The sequence below is a fragment of the Pristis pectinata genome, chromosome 11, assembly GCF_009764475.1.
Source record: "Pristis pectinata isolate sPriPec2 chromosome 11, sPriPec2.1.pri, whole genome shotgun sequence".
NCBI classification, from domain to species: domain Eukaryota; kingdom Metazoa; phylum Chordata; class Chondrichthyes; order Rhinopristiformes; family Pristidae; genus Pristis; species Pristis pectinata.
Genome location: NC_067415.1, coordinates 64,116,076 through 64,137,330, shown reverse-complemented (window position 1 = coordinate 64,137,330; position 21,255 = coordinate 64,116,076). Strand labels below are relative to the sequence as shown.

The 21,255-nt window shown below is 40.0% G+C and overlaps 1 protein-coding gene across 1 annotated transcript in view; it reads left to right on the top strand.

Annotated features, from left to right (window-relative positions):
* The window catches only part of LOC127575957 (glypican-6-like), a 785,436-nt gene that overhangs the window by 213,671 nt on the left and 550,510 nt on the right, over positions 1-21,255 (top strand). Inside the window, 1 exon segment of the mRNA XM_052026233.1 lies at positions 16,630-16,788. Within this exon segment, the coding sequence (XP_051882193.1) occupies positions 16,630-16,788 (159 nt within the window).

The window sequence follows — 21,255 nt, the reverse complement described above, 5'->3', positions numbered from 1 at the left end:
GGAGCGGCAAAAATAGAATGAGGCTCGGCTGCACAGTAATGGAGAGACTTTCACATGTCTCATTAAGACCATCTCTAGAGACTTTCCCCTTTAGTAGTTTTGTAGACATAGTGAGCTCTCAGTTGCCAATTTTTCTGTATCTTATTATGTTAGTTCTACCAAAGATTGCAAGGTCAGGACTTGCAGTAAATGGATTTTCCCGAAGGTACATTTAATGGAGAGACTTAATTAATTATCAGTGTGTTTGGATTACATTCATTCTTTAATTGACCTGAAACATTGGGAACAAAAGACTTAGGATGTTGATTTACTCAGAGGAAAGCAGAATGACTTAGTGCTTTAGTTTTTGCCTTTGGCTTATTCTGTGGGACAGACTGGGTGGAAATGCTCTGTGTAACATTAATGTAAGGAACGTTAACAATTTATTTTTGAGTTTTTATTTGACTTTTTTAAAATCTCATTTAATTATTGCAGTTATTTGAAAAAAAATTATCTTGCGGTGTCAGTTTGATTTTATTTGTAGAATATGCCTTTTATCTTCCAAACGTGGTGGGAAAAATGTGAGAGAGGAAAGCAGGCATTGCTGCGGCAGGTCACTGGTGACGTTGAAGCAGTAGAGATGACGAGATCTTGTTCTCACATTCTACTTCACCCTCCTGTCATAAATTTCATCTCCAATACCAGCATTCTTTTCTTCCAAACCCTTCAATTTATTCCAGCTGTCCTGTAGATAATCTAAAGGTTACCTTGGAGGTGGAATCTCAACCTGATGGACAGAAGAGGCCTGCAGCCACTGGAAGGGATAAAGCTGGAATTGGTGACAGCTCCCCAGAACACAAAGTCACATATAATTTCTGCTGCAAAGTACTTAGCTAAGTGCTTTATGCCTGCATCCCATACTATGAGTGACCCCACTGCAATCTTGTTTGGACTATACTTTGGATGTTCCATGCCTTAGTTTTCATCGCAGCATGAGCGGAAGCCATGCAATGTCTAAGTGCCAAAAGCAAGTTCAGATTCTGCCATGCAAAGTCTTGTTGATGCCTTGTGTGTTACAAGATTCAATCTATCCCAATCTGTTTTCTAAAAGATTGCTGGGATTGTGACCTGTAACTAGTGAGTTTCAGTGGCTGCAAAGAGGTTGAACCTGATGTCCGCTTAGGATGTCAACATCTGCCATTCTATACCTGCCAATTCACAGTGGCTTCAGGCTTCACTGTCGTCTAGCCATCCAGATTGCTTCCTGCAAGGCCAAGAGCATGAAAGGCTCAGAACTGTTCTAAGACCATCTGCATTCTCCTCTCTTGAATATTGACAGCCTTGCTGTGCCACTGGAGCAGGACTGCATAGCATCACCAGAATAGGCAAAAGGGATACAGGAGAAATGCACTAGAGGAATGCAGAGGTTATTCACTTCATGTTTCAGTGGAACATCTCATATTTTGTCTTTTAAACATTGTAATTGTATTTGCTTCTATCACCTCTCTGGCAGCTCATTCCATACACCCACCACCCTCAGGAGCCCTTTAAATTATACCCCTCTCACCTTAAACCTATGCCTTCTAGTTTTGGTCTTCCATGCCCTAGGAAAAGGACTGTGACCATTCATCTTATCTATGTCCCTCATGCTGTTATATACCTCTGTAAGGTTACTGCTCAGCCAACTATGCTCCAGGGAAAAAAGTCCCAGCCTATCTAGTCTCTCCTCATAACTCAAGCCCTCCAGTTCCAGCAACATCCTTGTGAATCTTTTCTGCACCCTTTCTATAGTATAGCCACTGGAATTACACACAGTACTCCAAGTGCAGTATCACCAACGTCTTGTACATCTGTAACATGATGTCCTATCCCTTTTACTCAATGCCCTGACTGATGAAGGCAAGCATGCCATATGCCTTCCTCACTACCCTGTCTAATTGTATCGCCATTTTCAGAGAACTCTGTACTTGTACCCCGGGTCTCTCTGTTCTATAACACTCCATAGGGCCCTACCCTTCATCATGTAAGTCCTGCCCTGGTTTATTGAACAGAGTGTTGCTCACGCCACACCGGGAATATTGCACGCAGTTTTTCTTTCCTTGTCTGAAAAAGGATGTATTATAATTGCAGGCAGTCAAAAGGCTATTCACCAGGCTCATTCCTGGGATGAGAGGATTGTCCAGTCAAGACATGCTGGACAGTTTGGGTCTGTATTCTTTGGAGTTTAGAAGAATGAATCTTCAAACATATAAGATCCTGAGGGGGATTGACAGGGTAGATGTTGAGATGTGTTCAATCGTGGGAGAGTCACGAACAAGCTTCAAAATAAGGGCTGTCCATTTAACTGAGGTGTATAGAAATTTCTTCTCTGAGGTTAGTGAATCTCTGGAATTCTCAGCACCCAGGTATGGTGCAGACCAGATCATTTGATATATTTAAGGTGGAGATAGATAAATATTTGAAAGGTTGAGAAATTGAGGGTTACAGGAATCTGGCACAGTCGAGGACCCACGATCATATTGAATGGTGGGACAGACTTGAGGGGCTGAGTGGCCTCCTCCTGCTCCTATTTTCTTGTGTTCTTGTGAGGTTTACAAAGTTGCGAGTTTGTTCCACTTGGTATTTGGTGACAAGATGGAATGAAATGTCATAAGTTATTTTAGAATAGCCTTGTGGACTTGTGGAATGGCAAACCATAAAATGTTGTAAAAATCATCAGCTCCATTGAATGACAAGATTCTGTAGTTGGAGATGGTCATTGTCTGACATTGCCTTTAAAACTGTTTGTTCATGGAATAAGGAATAGCTGAGTCATGAACAGAGCCCACACAATATCAGTCAAGCTACTGGTAGTAGAAGTGAGAGGAATGGGAGGAAAGTATATCAAAAGGCCTTAACTTCAGTGAGAACGAATGCAAGAGATGTCTTTGTTTCACAGAAGTTGAAATCAAAGTCTGCCAACTGTGACAGCCGTAACTGCAATCTCAAATCTTGGCAGGGGCTGCTTGTCTCTAGCTGACAATGTAACTGGGATTCTTAATGTTTCTCCATCTGGCTTCTTTCAGCTTTCATTTAATTTGTTCTTTTCTGGATGGGAGCAGCTAGAATGGGCAGATCACAGGCTCTAGAGGCAGGGTTTAACCACCTCTTGTTGCTATATTGCACCTGCTTTTAACTGTGCAGGCTGTTAAATTATGCTGGGCATTCGTTACATGTGGTCAACCAAATAATAGCAGGGATTGCATGCAATACATGCAACCAAATAATTACATGGCTTGCACTGACTGCAGACAGTACAGCCTGCAATGTACAAGAACAGAATGCTTTATCTGTCCTTTGTTCATGAATTCAGCCATAGACATGCATTCAAATAAAGATCCCACCTTATTGCAGGTCCTCCGCAGGTTACAGCAGGGCTCTGTTCCTGTTAACTGTAATCTGAACAGTTTGCAAATCAGAAATGTGGCTGCGAATTGAGTTACCATACAGCAAAAGATGTCTGCAGCTTCGCAACAGCCAGAAAATCCATCCTGCTGATCTCCCAAATGCTCTTTCATATGTATGGGCTGTACATAAGTCGGCCATTCACAGGCTGGGGAAGGACCTGTACATAATATGAAACAGGCACAGGAATGGGCAAGTCAGCCTCTCATGCCTGATCCACGGTTTACCAAGATTATGGCTGATCTTTTATTTCAGCGCCACCTTCTAGTACTAAGCCATATGCCTTGACTTACTAAATATCCAAAGATTCTGGCTAAAGAAATTTCTTTTCATCCCATATCGGAATGGCCAACTCCTTGTTTTGAGACCACAACCTTGTTTTTTGGACATCCCAACAAAGGAAACCATCTCTGGATCTACCCTGTCGTTTCCCATGCTTCAATGAAATCATGTCTCATTCTTCTAAATTCAAGAGTATATAAGCTCATTCTTCTTAGTCTCTTTTGGTATTGGTTTATTATTGTTACTATTACTGAGGTACAGTGAAAAACTTGTCTTGCATACCATTTGTACAGATCAATTCATTACACAGTGCAGATACACTGAGTTAGTACAGAGTGCATTGAGGTAGTACAGGCAAAAACAATAACAGAGTACAGAGTAAAGTGTCACAGCTACAGGGAAGTGCATTGCAGGTAGACAATAAGGTGCAAGGTCATAACAAGGTAGATTGTGAGGTCAAGAGTCTATCTCATCGTATAAGGGAACCAATGTCCTTTTTCTTCAAAGGACAATCCCTCCATTCCTTGGAACCGATCTGGGAATCCTCAATTTTACTTTTTCTATCATACATATATTATTCCTCAACAACAAATATATTCTTCCTTGGATTGGGAAATGAGGACGAGACCTGAACACAGTCTTGCAGATGCTGTCCCTCTGTGGTCCTATGTAATTTCAGTAAGATATCTTTACTCTTGAACTCCAATCCTCATGCAATAAAGGCCAACAAATATTTGCATTCCTTATTATTTGGTTTGCCTGCACATTAACTTCCAGTGACATGTGCACCAAAGATTTTGTGAGTCCAGACACACTGCATCAAATGGTTCCCCCTTAAATCAGTAAAATAGATAACAATCACACAAAACTAATAGCTTTATCAAATGTGATTTCTCTTTCATAAGTCCATCTTGACTCTGCCCAATCCTACTTTAATTTCCACATGCCCAGATACCACATGTTAAGGTTTTCACTCTTACTGCTTCGCAGCCCTCCCCAGCTTGGTGAGCTTGTACTATAGAACACAGCACAGTACAGGCCCTTTGGCCCATGATGTTGTACCGACCTATATAAACCTACTCTATGATCAATCTAACCCTTCCCTCCTACACAGCCCATAACCCTCCATTTTTCTTACATCCATATGCCTATCTGAGAGTCTTTTAAATGTCCCCATTGTATTAGCCTCTACCACCACCCCCGGCAGTGCATTCCAGGCACCCACCACTCTGTGTAAAAAAAAAACTTATCTCTGACGTCTTGCCTAAATTTTTCCTCCTCTGACCTTAAACCAATGTCCTCTGGTATTGGCCATTGCCACCCTGGGAAAAAGGTGCTGGCTGTCCATTCTATCTATGCCCCTCATAAGCTTATACACCTCTATCAAGTCGCCTCTCATCCTGCATTGCTCCAAAGAGAAAAGCCCTAGCTTTTAAATTAAATTTTTTTAGAATTTTATTTACAGCGTGGTAACAGGCCCTTCTGGCCCAACGAGTCCGTGCTGCCCATTTTAAACCCAAATTAACCTACCCGTACGTCTTTGAAATGTTGGGAGGAAACCGGAGCACCCGGAGAAAACCCACGCAGACACGGGAGAACATACAAGCTCCTTACAGACAGCGATGGGAATCAAACCCCAATGGCTGGCGCTGTAATAGCGTCGCACTAACTGCTACATTACCGTGCCGCCCAACCTTTCCTCATAAGACATGTTCTTGAATCCAGGCAGCTTCCGGTAGATCTCCACTGCACCCTCTCTAAAGTTTCCACATCCTTCCTATATTGAGGTGACCAGGAATGAACACAATACTTTAGAGAAATCTCGGGGCTAGGAAGAGCTGTGCAGCCAAACGTTGAGGGGGCAAGACAGCAGCTTCCATCACATCCAACCAGAAATGATGAGAGACATCACAGGATCCTGGAGCTTATGTTCTCAACAATGGCGCACACTCACCAGCCTTTACTGGGTGCGTCCCCTGAGTCCTGCATTCTATTTCTCAGTGTTTGCCCTGGCATGTCAAATACCTGCTGTCACAGTCTCTCTGCAGTGAGCCATGGGACGATTCATTGCTGGATTCATACCAGGTTCCCAGCAGGGTTTGAGCGAGGTTTTGGCACAGCAGCACTCTCAGTCATGCATTTTTCCATGTATATAATGACAATTTTTAGTGCTGATTCCACTTGTGCTTCCACTCCTGGAATGTACCAGTGTATAATCCTTTTCCTTTGATCTAATTCCATCTTTTAATTTTTGTTTTAGCTGGTTGAACTACTTTTACCATTGTTTTTTTGCACTGTATTTGCTGTAATCTATTTGTTTAAATGTTATTCATTGCTTATCTACTGTCAAACCTACTAATGTAATTTCCAAATTTACTATATCCAAGTCATGTCTCATACCTTTAACTTGTTTAGCTTAGATTTAAGGCCCTGTTTTTGGATTGAACTAAACCACTGTTTTCCTTAACGTAAAATTTCCAAAATATTGTGATCATCAATGGCCCCTTACCTACAAGATTATTAATTAATCCTTTCTCATTCCACAATACTAAACCTAAAACAGCTTGTTCATTTTGATTATGCAAAATTTATTGCACACTTCACATTAATCAAAAATGATTTGGGAAACAATGTGTAAAGTTATTATAGCTACTTCTGTTCAGATTTCCATGTTGGATGCACCATTTCTTCCAGGATGCACAATATTACTTATAAAACTTTGCATTGACTGGAGTATCTTAGCAATCAGTCTGAAACCAATGTTCTTAGCTTACATTTTATAGGTTTAAATAGTACTGCTATGTCATTAACGTTAATTAACAAGCTGATGTGAATCCATTTCCGAACTTTTAACATTACACTGAGATTCAGAAACTACTTGGTAAAGCACTAATTAAATGCGTAAGTACACTTGTGGCAGTGTAATTACTGTCTTTTAAACATGTGCTGGTGACATACTGGTACCTGCACACAATATCTGCGATACTGCTCATTAGAATGGCTTATTGTGCTTGCAGCCAAACAGGTTTCATAAATATCCATATATATTGTTTATATTAGTTTGGGCTGTGGGTCTAGGCAGAATTTTGAGATGGAAGGCTTCAGAAGATGCTAGTTAAAATGATAGAATGACTTGATTGTAACACTGTCTGTTGTTGAATGCTTGCTGTCCTGAAGGTGTCTTTGTACAGGTCCAAACATACAACAACAGTTTTTTAAAAGCATGTGCCTGATGACAAAGTAGGTAGATGTATTAAAAAGGCAAAGTGCCAAGTATTTGGGCACTGGACAGTTTTGATAAAATCAGTCTATTATGGATTTTAGCCAATATATTTAATCAGTAGAGGAAAAATTGAATAAATGCCTTCATAGTTTGCCTCCCACACATTATTGCCATGGGTCTCCCTGGGAACTGGGTGAAGTTCAGCAGGTACCCTCTTAGAATGACTTTGCCAGGATCTGGGTAGTTTAAAAGGCATCAAACAAACACAGCATTCAAAATCTTTATTACTGTTCAAAGCTTTCAATTCTGATTTAAGTAGATGTTCACCCATTTTGTGAAGAAATGATATTTACAGCTTCAGATAAGATTATATTTCACACAGCGGCATAAATTCTTACTAATCTTAAGTATCGCCTTGGGTTGGCTGAATAAATATAGTGGTGTTCCTCGGCATCTCCAACTTTTGTTTATTTTCAAGTTTTATTTACATTATTGCATTTATTTCAGACACTTGGATTGGGACTCATTTTTTTTTCATTTCCCTAATTAAAACCAGTTTAGCTTTGAATTTCTCTCAGTGACTTGATGCTGAAACTTTCTTGTTTCTTAAACCTTATATCCTGCTCACTTTTAAAACCTTCCCTGCTGGACAGTTGTCATCTTGAAGGGTAAAATTGACCAAAACTTGAAGTGAAACTCCAAATATGACCTTACAAATAATCAATTTAAAGTTAGAATGAAGTATTTTGATTTAGAATTAAATGTAATAAAGATACAAATCAGTAGTTGATTAATGTTGTTAATGGTTTCAATTTAATCATAAAATGGTAATAGCAGAGAAAGAGGTTATTTGGTCCCTTTAAGTCTCTGCTGGCTCTCTGCAAGAACATTGCATCTAGTCCCATTCCTTGCATTTTTCCCATTGACCTGCAACTTTTTTTTACCAATTCCCTTTTGAAAACTGTAATTGAATCTGTCGCCACCATCCTGTGAGGCAATGCAGTCCAGATGCTGATCACTTATGATTGGCAAAAGAACCAAATGCAACCTTAAATCACAAACATTTTCCCACTAACTGCTCTGTCTAATCCCCTCATAATTTTGAATGCCGCTGTTACATCTTCTCTGAGTCCTCTCTGCTCAAAGGAGAATAATTCCAGCTTCTCCAGCCTTTTCCAAGAACATAATTCCCCATAACATCCCTCATCACAGGAACCTTTGTAATAAATCTTTTTTGTATGCTCAAGATCAACACTTCCTTCCTTTAGAGGTGTGACCAAAATTGTTTCATAAAGATTCATCATAACTTGGCCATTTTTTGTACTCTGTGTTTCTGACATATGAGTCCCAGGATCTTGTGTAACTTTGGAAGTTTGCTATAGTGTTTGATTCAACTAATTGACAAGTCTGTGACCCAGCACTTCCAACTTAGATATCAGTACCTAGATATTCATAGGAAAGACAAGGTCAATTGGGCTGTAAGCAATCTTGCCACATCTAAGCCCAGTGTCGATGCTGGGTAGTCTGTACAGTTTTAATCATATTGCATTTTAATATAGCAGTTTTCTGATGCAACTGAGGGATTTGCTAAGCCATATCAGAGGGCAGTTAAGAGCCGAGCACACTCACCAAAAAAGCTTTTGTCTTCAGAGTAGCATATCAGTTGGAGATTAAAATGCACACAGGGGATTTTTGCAGTGTCTGTATATCTATTTTGTTGTCAGAGTTGCCCGCTCCCTACAGATCCTAAAACTGCAGGATGACTACACCCTGAAACGTGCTGCTATGTAGCCTTGTCAGCTGCAGCTCAAGCTAGAAATCCTCAAGCTGGCAATCCTTCCTACAAATGTTTGTCTTGTACTTGAAGTACTTTTGATTTCCCACATGTGGTTGGTAGTGAAAGGATGTGGAAAGAGTGCAGAAGAGAGTCACCAAGATGTTTCCTGGAACGGAGGGCTTTAGTTACACGGAGAGATTGGATAGGCAGGCACAGGAGGCTGAGGTGTGACATTATAGATGTTTATAAAATTATGAGGGGCTTACATAGGGTAAGGAATCAGTCTTTCCCAGTGTAGGGGAGTCTAAAACTAGAGGATGTAGGTTTAAGGCGAGAGAGGAAATATTTAGAGATCTGAGGGGCAAGTTTTTCACATGGGTTGATGGGAATATGGAACAAGCTGCTAGAGGAGGTGGTAGAGGCAGTTGGACAGATGCATGGATAGGAAAGGAATAGAGGGATATGGGCCAAATGCAGGAAAATGGAATTAGCAGAGAGAGGCATCTCAGTTGGCATGGATGAGTCAGACCGAAGAGCCATTTTCATGCTTGATGACTATGACACAGGATGTGCATTCAAAGGAATAAAGTGCTCTAACATGCTTTTATTCTTCAGATTAATTTATTGAGTATCTTTTCTTTTCACTTTTTAATCTTACAGGACATGGACATCACTGGCAAGGCCAGTATTTATTGTCCTTGAGAAGGTGGTGGTGAACAACATTTAACCACTAAAGTGCTCTCATTGAAGGTGCTCCCACATTGTTCAGTTGGCAGTTGCAAGGCTGAGGTCCAGCAATAAAATGGAATGGTGATAAATTCCAAAGCCAAGAGGCTGTATGATTTGGACAGGAGCTTGCAGGAAATGGTGTTCCTATGCACCTGCTGCGCTGTCCTTGGTTGTAGAGGTTTGGAAGGTGTCATTTGAGAAAGCTAGGCAAGTAACTGTAGTTCATTTTGTAGACAATACACTCTTGTATCCAAAGTGCACTGATTGAAAAATAAATACTTAGAATAATAGATGAGGTGCCAGTCAATCAATCTGCTTTAACCTGGATCCTGTTGAGCTTTTGTATTGATGGAACTGCACTCATTTTTTAAAATATTTACAGTGTGGTAACAGGCCCTTCCGGCCCAATGAGTCCGCACTGCCCATTTTTTTTTAAAACCCAAATTAACCTACCCTTGCGTCTTTGGAATGTGGGAGGAAACTGGAGCACCCGGAGGAAACCCACGCAGACACGGGAGAACGTACAAACTCCTTACAGACAGCGACGGGAATCGAACCCCGATCGCTGGCGCTGTAATAGCATCACGCTAACCGCTACGCTACGCTCATCTAAAAGAATGAAATGTATTCCATCTGACATCCCTTGTAGAGGGCAGAAAGGATTTAGGGTGTCAGGAAGTGAGTCACGTGCAGTAAGATATCAACCTCTAAACTTCACTTGTGGTTTTAATAATACATTATTTATGTGGCTGATCTAACAGAGTTTATGGTCAGTGGTAACCCTCAGGTTATTAATAGTGAAGGACTCAACAATGCTAATGTCTTTAAGTGTCAAAGGCAGGTTGTTAGGCTCAATCTTGTTTGAGAGGATCATTGCCCATTACTTGGTGCAAATGTTATCTGCTGCTCATGAGGCCATGCCTGAGTTTTGTCTATACCATGCTGCATGTAGGCATGGATTGCTTCATTTTCTGAGGAGTAGTGATTGAAATTGAACATTGTGCAATCACTAGTTAAGATCCCCTCTTCTGAGCTTATAATGCAAGAAAGCTTAGGCAGCTGAAGATGGTTAGGCCTAGGGCATTGCCTTGAGGAACTCCTGCAGTAATGTCCAGAGTCTAGGATTCCAGCAACCACAATCATCTTCGTTTTTATGATGTATGGGTATTGGGGAGCAGATGATTGGTAAGTGCTGCTTGAGACCACTGTGATGACATCTTCATCACTTTAATAAGCAAGAGTATATTAACTGGGTGCAAATTAGCCAGACTGGAATTATCCTGATTTTCTGGAAAGGACCAGAAGCGCTCTCATGTCGTTTCTGGCTCTTAGTGACGCTTTTAACTCTGAGTCAAAAAGTTGTAGGTTCTAGTTTTGAGGATGTCTCACTATGACTGGAAGTAATTTACAGTTACTGATTAAAGTATCAACTAGCGCATCCAGGGGAAATCCACATGGTCATGGGAAGAACATGCAGACTCCACACAGACAGCAGAATTGATCCTGGGTCACTGAAGTTGTGAGACAATAGCATTACCTGTCACCAGTTTTTGAGTTGGTCGTAAATCAGCTAGGAGAGAAAGCGGAGGTGCCCTGTGTGGTACATTGGATTATATCATGTCCTATGTTTAGCTCCATCCTTGGACTGCTGAGCCAAATGGAGCAGCTGAATTGGAGACACAAAAATTTTTGCAGATGCTGGAACCTGGAGCAATACACAAAAAGTGCTGGAGGAATTCAGCAGGTCAAGCAGCATCTATGGAGGGAAATAAACAGTCAATGTTTCTGGCTGAGACCCTTCATCAGTATTGGAAAGGAAGAAGGCAGAAGCCAGAATGTGGCGGGAGAGGGAGGAGCTGGGGGGGAAAGAAAAAGAAGGGATGGGGTTACCGGAAGTTAGAGAAATTGATGTTGAGGCCATCAGGTTGGAGACTACCAAGGTGGAATATGAGGTGTTGTTCCTCCAACCTGTGCCTGGCCTCAATGTGGCAGTAGAGGAGGCCATGGATAGACATGTCAGTATGGGAATGGGATGTGGAATTGAAGTGGGTGGCCACCAGGAGGTCCTGGCTATTGCGGCAGACGGAGCGAAGGTGCTCGATGAAGTGGTCACCCAATCTGCATCAGGTCTCACCGATGCAGAGGAGGCTGCACTGGGAGCACCGGATGCAATAAATGACACCCTCGGACTCACAGGTGAAGCGCTGCCTCACTTGGATGTCCCAGACAAATCCTTCCTCCAGCACTTTTTGTGTGTTGTTAGAGTAGCTGAATGCAAGGTTTAGTCCCAGTTCTCTGTTGAGGTAGCTGAGAAATATTGCTCAAGGCCAGGGCTGGTCATCACTTTTTTAAAAAGCTATTTGTTAGCTTTTAGTTGGGTTCCTACCCCTGGATTTGGCAACAATTGGTTCGCCTCCTGTTTTTAATCACTATACCTTGCCCCTTGGAAGTACGTGTGGATGTCAAATGAGGTCTTACCAACTTTGATCAAAATACCCCTCATTGTCAAAAAGGCAATATTCTCAATGGTGGGCTGCTTCCTGATGGTAAAACATTCATGCTGTGTCCCAGAGGATGATTGATATTTGCAAAATAATTACCTAGCAATGACTCAACACTTTTACTCAAGGCAAAGGAGAGGGGAATTGGCAAATAAAAAAATGTTCAGATTTGTATTGTGCTTTCATTTCAGTATGGAAAGGAAATTTGTTGTTTTCAGTCATTTAATAAACTGCTTTACTTAATGGAGCTCATAAAATATGAATCTGGTCCTTCCTTATTTTCTCTCCCAGTTATGTGAATTTGAAGGCACTGTAAGGCTACTCCCTACATACTCAGCTGCAACTAGCAAGGTTGGGTTTGCACATTAATAATCTATTGAAAGAGAGATGTAATAGTGAATGAACTCTGTAAAAGACTGTCCTTGTTTGCCTTACTAAATTATTGAGTATCCCTTTTCCTGTTAGTGATAAACTCAATGCAAAATGGAAAATTTCACAATAGAAACTCTCACACAATGATCATTATGATATTAACTTCATTATGATATTAACTGTTGATTATACTGCATGTATTTGCCAGGAATTACTGAAGGTGGTAAGGTGAGGGCAAGTCTAGCTGCTCTTGGTTCACCTTTCTTAACTGTGGGCATTTATAACCCTTATTTGTGCTTAAAATGTCCGAGAACATTGTTTTATTCTATTTGCTTTAAATCCATAGATACATCTGTATAATCTTTTAATAGAAACTTATTTCCTGTATTTGGTGAATGAAAAAAAACCTGCTCGTGAGGCAAATTTAGGCAATTATGTAGAGCTTATTCATTTCCTATTTAGAATCTGGAATATTTCAGATGCAACTGTTTCCCCATACTCTTGACTACCTCTCCCTCCAACCCTAACTTCAATCCCCCCTCCCATTACCTAGAAAGCTATCATTTCTCAGCTTCACTGTTCAATTATATTGATGGCTTCTAGAATAGATAGTTCTCTTGATGCTTTACAAGTGATAGGAATTAACTAAAATGGAATGCCAACTGGCTACTTTTTCCCTGCCATTGTCTGAAAAAATTGTGACTCAATGTATCATCTTACTGGAGAATAAATTTGACACAGTTGTGATGCCTATGCAGCATGCTCTGTACCTTGAATAACAGGACATGGCTGAATTTCCTGGTATTAGCCATATTATGGGAAAATGCCAGGCACGAGGTCTATTCCTTTACTCAAGGAATTAAGAGAGAACTGGAGAGTTAACCAATGTAAGCAAGGTGCCTGTTTACCTTCTTGGTTACGAATGATACATTGTCCCATGAAGGCAAGAAACTTTAAAGGGTGAATCTTTCAGCAATCATTTTTTTGTCGAAATTAGCAAAGAGGGACAGTGAATGAGAGTAATCACCTGACCAAGTTTCTGGTCTAACTTGTTCTGTCATGAAGTGCAGAGCAGAATCTAAACCAAAATGTGGGCAGCACAGTGCTTACTCCTACTGTTGCACAGCTCAGCAATCTGGGTTCAATTCTGGCCCTGGATGCTGTCTGTGTCTGCAGTTTCTCCCTGTGACTGTATGGGTTTCCCAAGGATGCTCTGGTTTCCACCCATAGCGTAAAGACATGCTAGTACAGTGATTTCCTTTTGTAAATTGCCCCCTGTACAGGTAGGTGAGGAGAATTGGGACTGGGTGGGCAGGGAGGCCTGCTAATGAACATGTGAGAGAGAAATGGGGACTGATAGGATAGCTTTGACAACCAGCATAGACGAGGCTAAATGTCCTCATAATTCATGAGAAAATATAAGAAATGTTTCTGTAGAGAAAGTGAATAAACTGGAAGGAGCCTCTTAGATCTTTTTAACACACCTTAGAAACCAACAAAAGGACAAGAAACATTGCCAAAGGCTATTATTGTATAAACATTAAATCAGATCAATATTCTGCAGGATTAAATGGAACACAATTTTGGAAGCAGTGTTCTACACGCTCTACACACTTGCAACTAAAATGTATGTCCAGCATTTACCAATCAGGAACAAATTTTGGGATTTCTCTGAATGGAATGAAGTAGAAGAAATAACTAGGAACTTACACAGACTGCCAAAGCAGATTGTTGACATTGAAAACAGTTAGGTGGGAAATAAAGTGTAAATAATTGGGCCTGAAATTCAAATGTGATGTTGTTGTGTGCTGTGTAATTGAATTTCATTAAATACACATAATATCTGGGTAGCACTTTAGAAATTTGTTCCAGACCCCATATGCATTTGATGGGCTTGTGCACAGTGGTCACATGCAATGAAATCAACTGGTGTGCAATGCACATTTTGATGTCACTTGTACTAAATTCCTGTGCACAGTCCATTCATACTCATGCAAGTCTTAACTAAAAGTTTGAGGCGTGCTTCATTGTTAAAGGTGGCTTGACCTTGTGTTGTGTGCAGAATTAAACTTACTATATCAATATTAATAATAATAAAATATGTAGATTCAATTATTAACTCTGGCTGTGAGACAGTGGTGAGGGCATTGTCTGAGATGAAATGCTGATATCTTGAGGGAGTGCAGTACTTTCACACTGCTGATTCCCAGCAGAGCTCTCTCTGAACTTGGCAAACTTTAGGCTGCATATCTGCTGCCACCCAGCTTGCGACACTGCCATTAACACCAAAAGTCAACTCCCACAATATAGCCATCTGCTTCCTGAGTACTCAGTGTTTTCTCTCTCTTTATTCTCTTTTTTCATGTAGAGTAGAAATCTGCTCCTGATGGAGAGAAATCTGCTTCTGAGTGACATCTTGTACTGGAAGAGCAGTCTGTTCTCAGCTAACAACAAGCTGCTGCTGAGTAACAGGAAGCGGAGCTCTGATTGGAGCGGTGTAGGACTGCGCAGAACACAAACTTTAAATGGTATCCACTTGTGTGGCAACTTGTCTTCTAGATTAAAATGAGGAGAACCCTCCCACTCTCAGAGCCTGATCAGGCTAGAGAAGAGAATCTTTCACCTGATGCGAAACCTGCCCATCAGATGTTGCAATATGAAAGTGCCAGTGCTGGTCACTACAGAAGTACATCCAAGTGGAAATGATGTAGTTGGCTCCATTTGAACTTCAGTGAAATGCTTGAGATGGACTCTTCCATGCTCCTTGTAATCTGTTGGTCACATTGGACAGTGCACCAGCCATACTTCTACTTCAGACTCAATTGTGTGTGCTCCCATTCCTCAGTGCCCTTCTGAATTCTCTGGGATGGTACTAAAGTGTACTCTCTCTTTCTTTCTCTCTGGGTGTCTGGTACATTACTTCTGGCCTAACTGAAACCTCTTCAGCCCTCACGGTGCTTGTATCTGAGCTGATGTCTGGTTGTGTCAGGTGCAATGATGTTCAATCTACTTCTCCTCTGCTGCTCAGGTTTTTTTTGAGACTTTGCAATGGGGAGAGAGGACTTGTGTTCTCTCTGGAGAGCCTGTAATACAAAGAGCATGTGAAATTGAGTGCTATTCTAGGGGAGGCTGTAGACAGAGATTTATGCAAACAGGATATTAAATGCAAAGAAGGAAGGATAGATATTGTACAACCAGGTGGTAATTGTAGACCAGTCAGATTTAGGGGTTCTTTGTAACACAATTCGCATCAACCTGTGATGCACCAATACCCATCAGGTGAAGGATCCTCTTTTCAGGCCTGCTTAGGTGTCTTCATTTCTGTGCATATCACAGGCTCCATTTGGATATTTTTTAAAATCCTATTTACAGCGTGGTAACAGGCCCTTCCGGCCCAACGAGTCCGCGCCGCCCATTTTAAACCCAAATTAACCTACCCATATGTCTTTGCAATGTGGGAGGAAACCAGAGCACCCGGAGGAAACCCACGCAGGCACGGGAGAACGTACTGAACTATGACATTGTTTAGCACTACAGTGGGACAACTGTGTTAACTTAGTTTCACTGTTGTAGGAATCAATGCTTTCTGATATATTGTAGCATGCACTTAAACATGGCAAATGACATCTAAAACCTTGTCCCTGCTGCACATCAATGAATCAGTCCAGGTAAACTCTGCATTGCTGGACTACTGCTCCAGATCAGGAATGAAAGAGTTTTTAGGCAAAGGGCTGTCAATTCCAAAATAATCTGCAATTGAGTCAGTTAAAATTGCAACTTTAGTTGTGCCTTCCTTCTGTCATTTCATTTGAGTAATTTAAAACCAGGTATTGGAATAGAAATGGTCTAGGTTTTAACATGCATTCTAAAAATCAGAATAAACCTCTCAGGGGTCTAACCTGTAAAAAGTTTGACACAATCAACAAATTGAGAAGAATCTGAATAACAAAACAGAACTGACATGCATTCTTTCCTTTCGATCTCTGCTGTCTGCCTTCATTTGGGGTGAAACAGTGGACATTATACTCATTATTCTTTAAATTTTGTATGGAATAAAGGTCCATTTAACTGCAAAGTCTAAATCCTAATGAAAATAGAAGCAATTGCAAACTGTCAATTAAGTTTTAGAAAAACACCTTCAACAAGACCTGAGGAGGTAGCACAACATGGAACAAATCCACTGGATTTGTTGTAATATCCAACTGGTCCATATAAGCAATTATTTTATTCCAAGGCACATTTCATATTGCCATTAAAATTCTCCTTGGAAGCCAGGTTTTCTTGCCACTAAGTAACTAACTTTCTCTTCAATTTGTTTTCAGGGGAGCACCTGCAGATATGCACACATGGTTATACCTGCTGCACTTCGGAAATGGAGAACAAGCTGAGCCAGCAGAGCAAATTGGAGTTTGAAAATATGGTGGAAGAAACAAGCCATTTTCTTCGCACAACATTTGTTTCCAGACATAAGAAGTTTGATGGTGAGTGCATTGATTTACTTTGACACTCTCTCTTCATGTATGTTAGTCATTGAACACTGATGCACATTTTAGACAATTTTTTGGTGCAAGAATCAGATGGAATTTGGAAACACATTTTGAATCTAAGCTTTTTTGTTATCCAATATCATCAACCATAACCTTGTATCGGGCATTAGATTCTCTTCAAAGTTTTTTTTTCACTCACTATTATGATGAAAATAGGTAGTGTTCCTGGAATGTTGCTCTTCACAAATTTATTGCTTTCTGTTGTGGTAAAAATATTCTTTTGTTGCAAACTCTGCATATTACAAAGGACAGTAGTGGTTGCTAGTGAATTGCCAGATGTTAATGCAATTGAGGAGGTAAGGCAATATCATAAACTCCAAGGAAGGACGACTGTCTCTGATGAACTCAATTTATATCTAAAATCCATTGACAGATATTTTAGCACAGGTCTTGACTTTATAATATTATGAAGTGTGTGAAAGTGAGTTCATGGTGTATTAAGTGTCTTAGGATTTTTATTCCCTTTGAAATCAAGTTATGGATGAAGCGCTTGAAATCATACTGCAGCTGCATGCAGAGTAGTGTGAAAGTATGCTTCTAAATATGTATGCCACATATGTATGGAACCTATAAGAATTATGGAACAAGCAGGAATTTGTTAATATTTATGCAGATAAACATAGATTTATAATGTTGCTAGACTATCACTTGGATTAAAGCCAAAAAAAACCTGAAACCATTTCCTTACACACCCGACTAACTTTAATCTGAGGATCAGTGCACTAGAATTACTACCACTGGAACTACTAAATTTTGCTTGCAGAAATGCAAAATTGGAAATATAATGTTTAACTGAAATATAAGTTCTGGGGTTACAGTAATGCTTTAATGAGCTATACCACACTTACGCTTGACCATCCGAATGTGGAAAACCATTCTGAAACAAGTGTTTTTAAGCAAATCAGGAACTCCTATGATGTAGCTAACATAGTTCTTTCTTTTCTAAGAAGTCTTATTTCATTTGCTTTACTCTGGTTGTTGAAGGTTCTGATTTGGAAAGTCCACAATAAATTAATGATTGTTGAAAGTTCTGATTTGGAAAATCCACAATGTTTCCAATAAACATTGCCATCTGCATATGAAATTCATGAACAGCATTTGTGTGGAGAACAGTTAATCAACAATGTCCACTTACATTGATAAATAGCTAATAATTATATATAGCTCACTGATTACTGATTGACAACACTGCTTTTTCTGAGGCTAGAAAATCTGCATAAAATGTATTCAAATTCGCAAGTTTCTTTCCATATTGATCTACCAATGGACATTGAAATGTTTAGAGAGGAATTGAACCTTAAGGGTATGATGTCTAAGGTTGCCTTAGCAGTGCTCTCAGACTCTGCATGCTAGTAACTACAATAAGTGGTTAGTATGTCTTTTGTTGTAATGTCTATGTGAAGCATAATATATATTTATACAGCAGCAGAACCTGAGAAATGATAATAGGATGCCAGGCAAAGGAATGAAATGTCATGAGGCACGTACAATTGGCAACCAATACTCTTATCTCCATTTTGTTCCAGTGATCAAAGCATTAACGACAATCTTCCTTCAGATGGTTTCATTGTGTTCCTCTGTTCAAGACAAAGATGCTTGTGTATTGTACATTACAGTAGTAAAATCTTGATCTGACCTCATATTAAAATGATTTTGTAACATAAACCCAAAGCCTTCATATATAAAGTGGATCTTGGTCTGGCAGAGAACAGAAATGACCTATAATATTTGATGTTGGCTGCCATATCTGATGACGTGTGGCTGTGCATCACATACATTCAGACTTGCCCTGTGGAGCCGCAGAGTGAATACCTTGTTCATACCAGGAGAGCAAGTGGAATACAAGTTCCAAGGTTAGGAGAGAATGAGGATTTTATTGGGAACAAGGGCAACAAAGTGCAGTTGAGGGTGTGGTTCAGCTGATCAACAGCAACATTGGCGAGCAGATGCACAAGATAGATCAAGAGGAAGGGAAAAGGAGATAAAAATAATGTTGAGGTTTGGAATACATGACTAAAATGCAGGTACAGATGGAATTAAGGTTTCATTTGCATACCAAGATTGAATGTCATGGTTACACTGATGACACTTAATTTCAGACCATTATAAAATACCACAAATGATACTGAGATAAAGAAACAAATTATCTGTTATAATAACATTGGTTGAGAGATAAATACCAGATGGGATTCAAGTTCTTTGGATAGAAAAATAAAAGCTTTTTGAAAGGTTTAAGGTACCTTGGTTTAATGTCTTATCCAAAAGACCCCAGGCTAGAAATTATTCCATAACACAAAACATGCATTCAACTTGTAATGTATGAGGCCCCTCCTGCAATATCTTGATGCACATGAGGCATAAACCATATGCATAACAGAACAGAGAACATGAAACTAAGGCCTTTCCTGTGCCATTGCATAAATTACAGAGGAACTTAAGTAATTGCCAGGCTGTCAATCATGTTGGAAATGGTGGAGGGAGTAGTGTCTGAAGAGATTTGGAGCTGAGGGAGAGGTTAAGATTTCAAGGGCCAGGTCACAGTGTCAGCATTTGGTATTAGGGGCTGGAGGTGGTCATAATCAGAGACTGGATGGAGGAGAAGATGAGATTAGGTTGGGGTTCAGTGTGGGGGTCTGAAGGAGAGCTGTGTTGGTGGATATACTTGGTAAATTAAGTTTTTAAAGATGACTTGAAAGAGGATGCAGACGTTGAGATCGACAGAGTACAGCAGCTCAGACAGTTCCCCTGTAATTGACGCCTCACGCCTGTTGTGAAAAGCTATGTATGCACAAGTGTATTCACCATTGCCTGTCCTTTCCCGATTTCCCACCAACCTGGCATCTCCTCTTGATTCCTGAAATTTATCTTTCCACAAGTGTCAGAACGTTGCCTTCTAAATATTAAAAGGAACATGGGTGTTGCTGGTAAGGCCTGCATTTAATGCCTACCTTTGAAAAAACTATGGTGCTTTTCTTTAAATACTGTAGTCCCTGTGGTGAAGTTGCTCTCTGTATTTTTGTGTAGGGCATTCCTAATTTTGTCTCAGTGATAGTGATGGAATGTTGATACATTGCAAGGATAAAATAGTGAATGATAGAATAGTGCAGCAAGCACATGGGAACATGAAAGTGTTGGTATTCCTATGGGCTTGCTGCTCTTAGGTGGCACTTGTGGTTTTGGAGAAGTTGCCAGAATAGCCATGACTGCTGGCTGCCTTGTATCTTGTTGATGGTTATTCTGTAGCCATTCAACATGTAATACTAATATAAGGAAATACAGATGAAAAATACCACGTATATTTTCACATACACATATCGCAATGATAAATGCAATTCAAAATGGCAACTCAACAGCTTTTCTTATACAAGAAAAGAAGAAAGAAATAACTGTTAGATTTCAGATATCTTTTGAAACCCATGAAGTGCTGTAAAGTACATGTGGTCAGGCTCCACTGCAGAATATGTTTCTGTGGGCTTATTTCCCATGCTAAAGTTTGTCACTTGTGAGTTCCCTAATTGTTGCTGCTTATGAAGATATTTATCAAATTAAGTGCCTGCTACGTAATGTACATTCAAATAGCTTTCATTGATGCACCTTTGCAGTGAATTGCACTGAACATTTGATTCATCATTATGCATGAGAAGTTACTCACAGTGCTACATTCCAGCAGAAATTGGGTCAGTATATCCAACAAATGGCACACTTTTCAAGAATGGTATATGCAGTAATATTTTTTCATGATGAATCAATATGAACATTATTGTTAGGGATATTTTTGTTTATTTTTTCCTTAGTGCATAATAGTCTATTGAGAAACAACTGATGAAAAGTCACTTATCTAAAATGTTTACTTTGTTTCTCCCTGTACAGATGCTGTTTGACCTGCTGGGTATCATTGACATTTTCTGTCTTTATTTCAGATTTCCAGCCTCTTTGGTATTTTGATCAGAACATTAATGCTGTTCTCTATTACTGTTGCCTAGCAAACGTCACTGAGCCATTACAAAATCCTTGGCATAGACACTTGTCATCAAATGATCTACAACTGGTTGTGGTAATGTTCAGCTTTCTAAATCAAACCAAGAGGTTTTGTGGTTGGGGTAAAAGCTACCGGAAAATGAAATGGATGTTCCCAGATTGAAAGTTTTGATCTATTGCCAATGATTCTTTTAATAGTGGTTTGCATTTTTGATACTGCTTCAAATCTTCATAACTTCCATGACAGGGGGTGAGAAAGGAAATTTTAACATAAAGAATCCAGAATATTGCCTTGGAATATCAGTGTACTACAACTTACTGGTGATCACCCTAGTGGCCTTGAAGAAAATAGTTCTTAAATAGAGTGTAAAATTAAAGTCTCCAGAACAGAATTCAGTATGGAGAGAAAAAAGATGTTTGGCT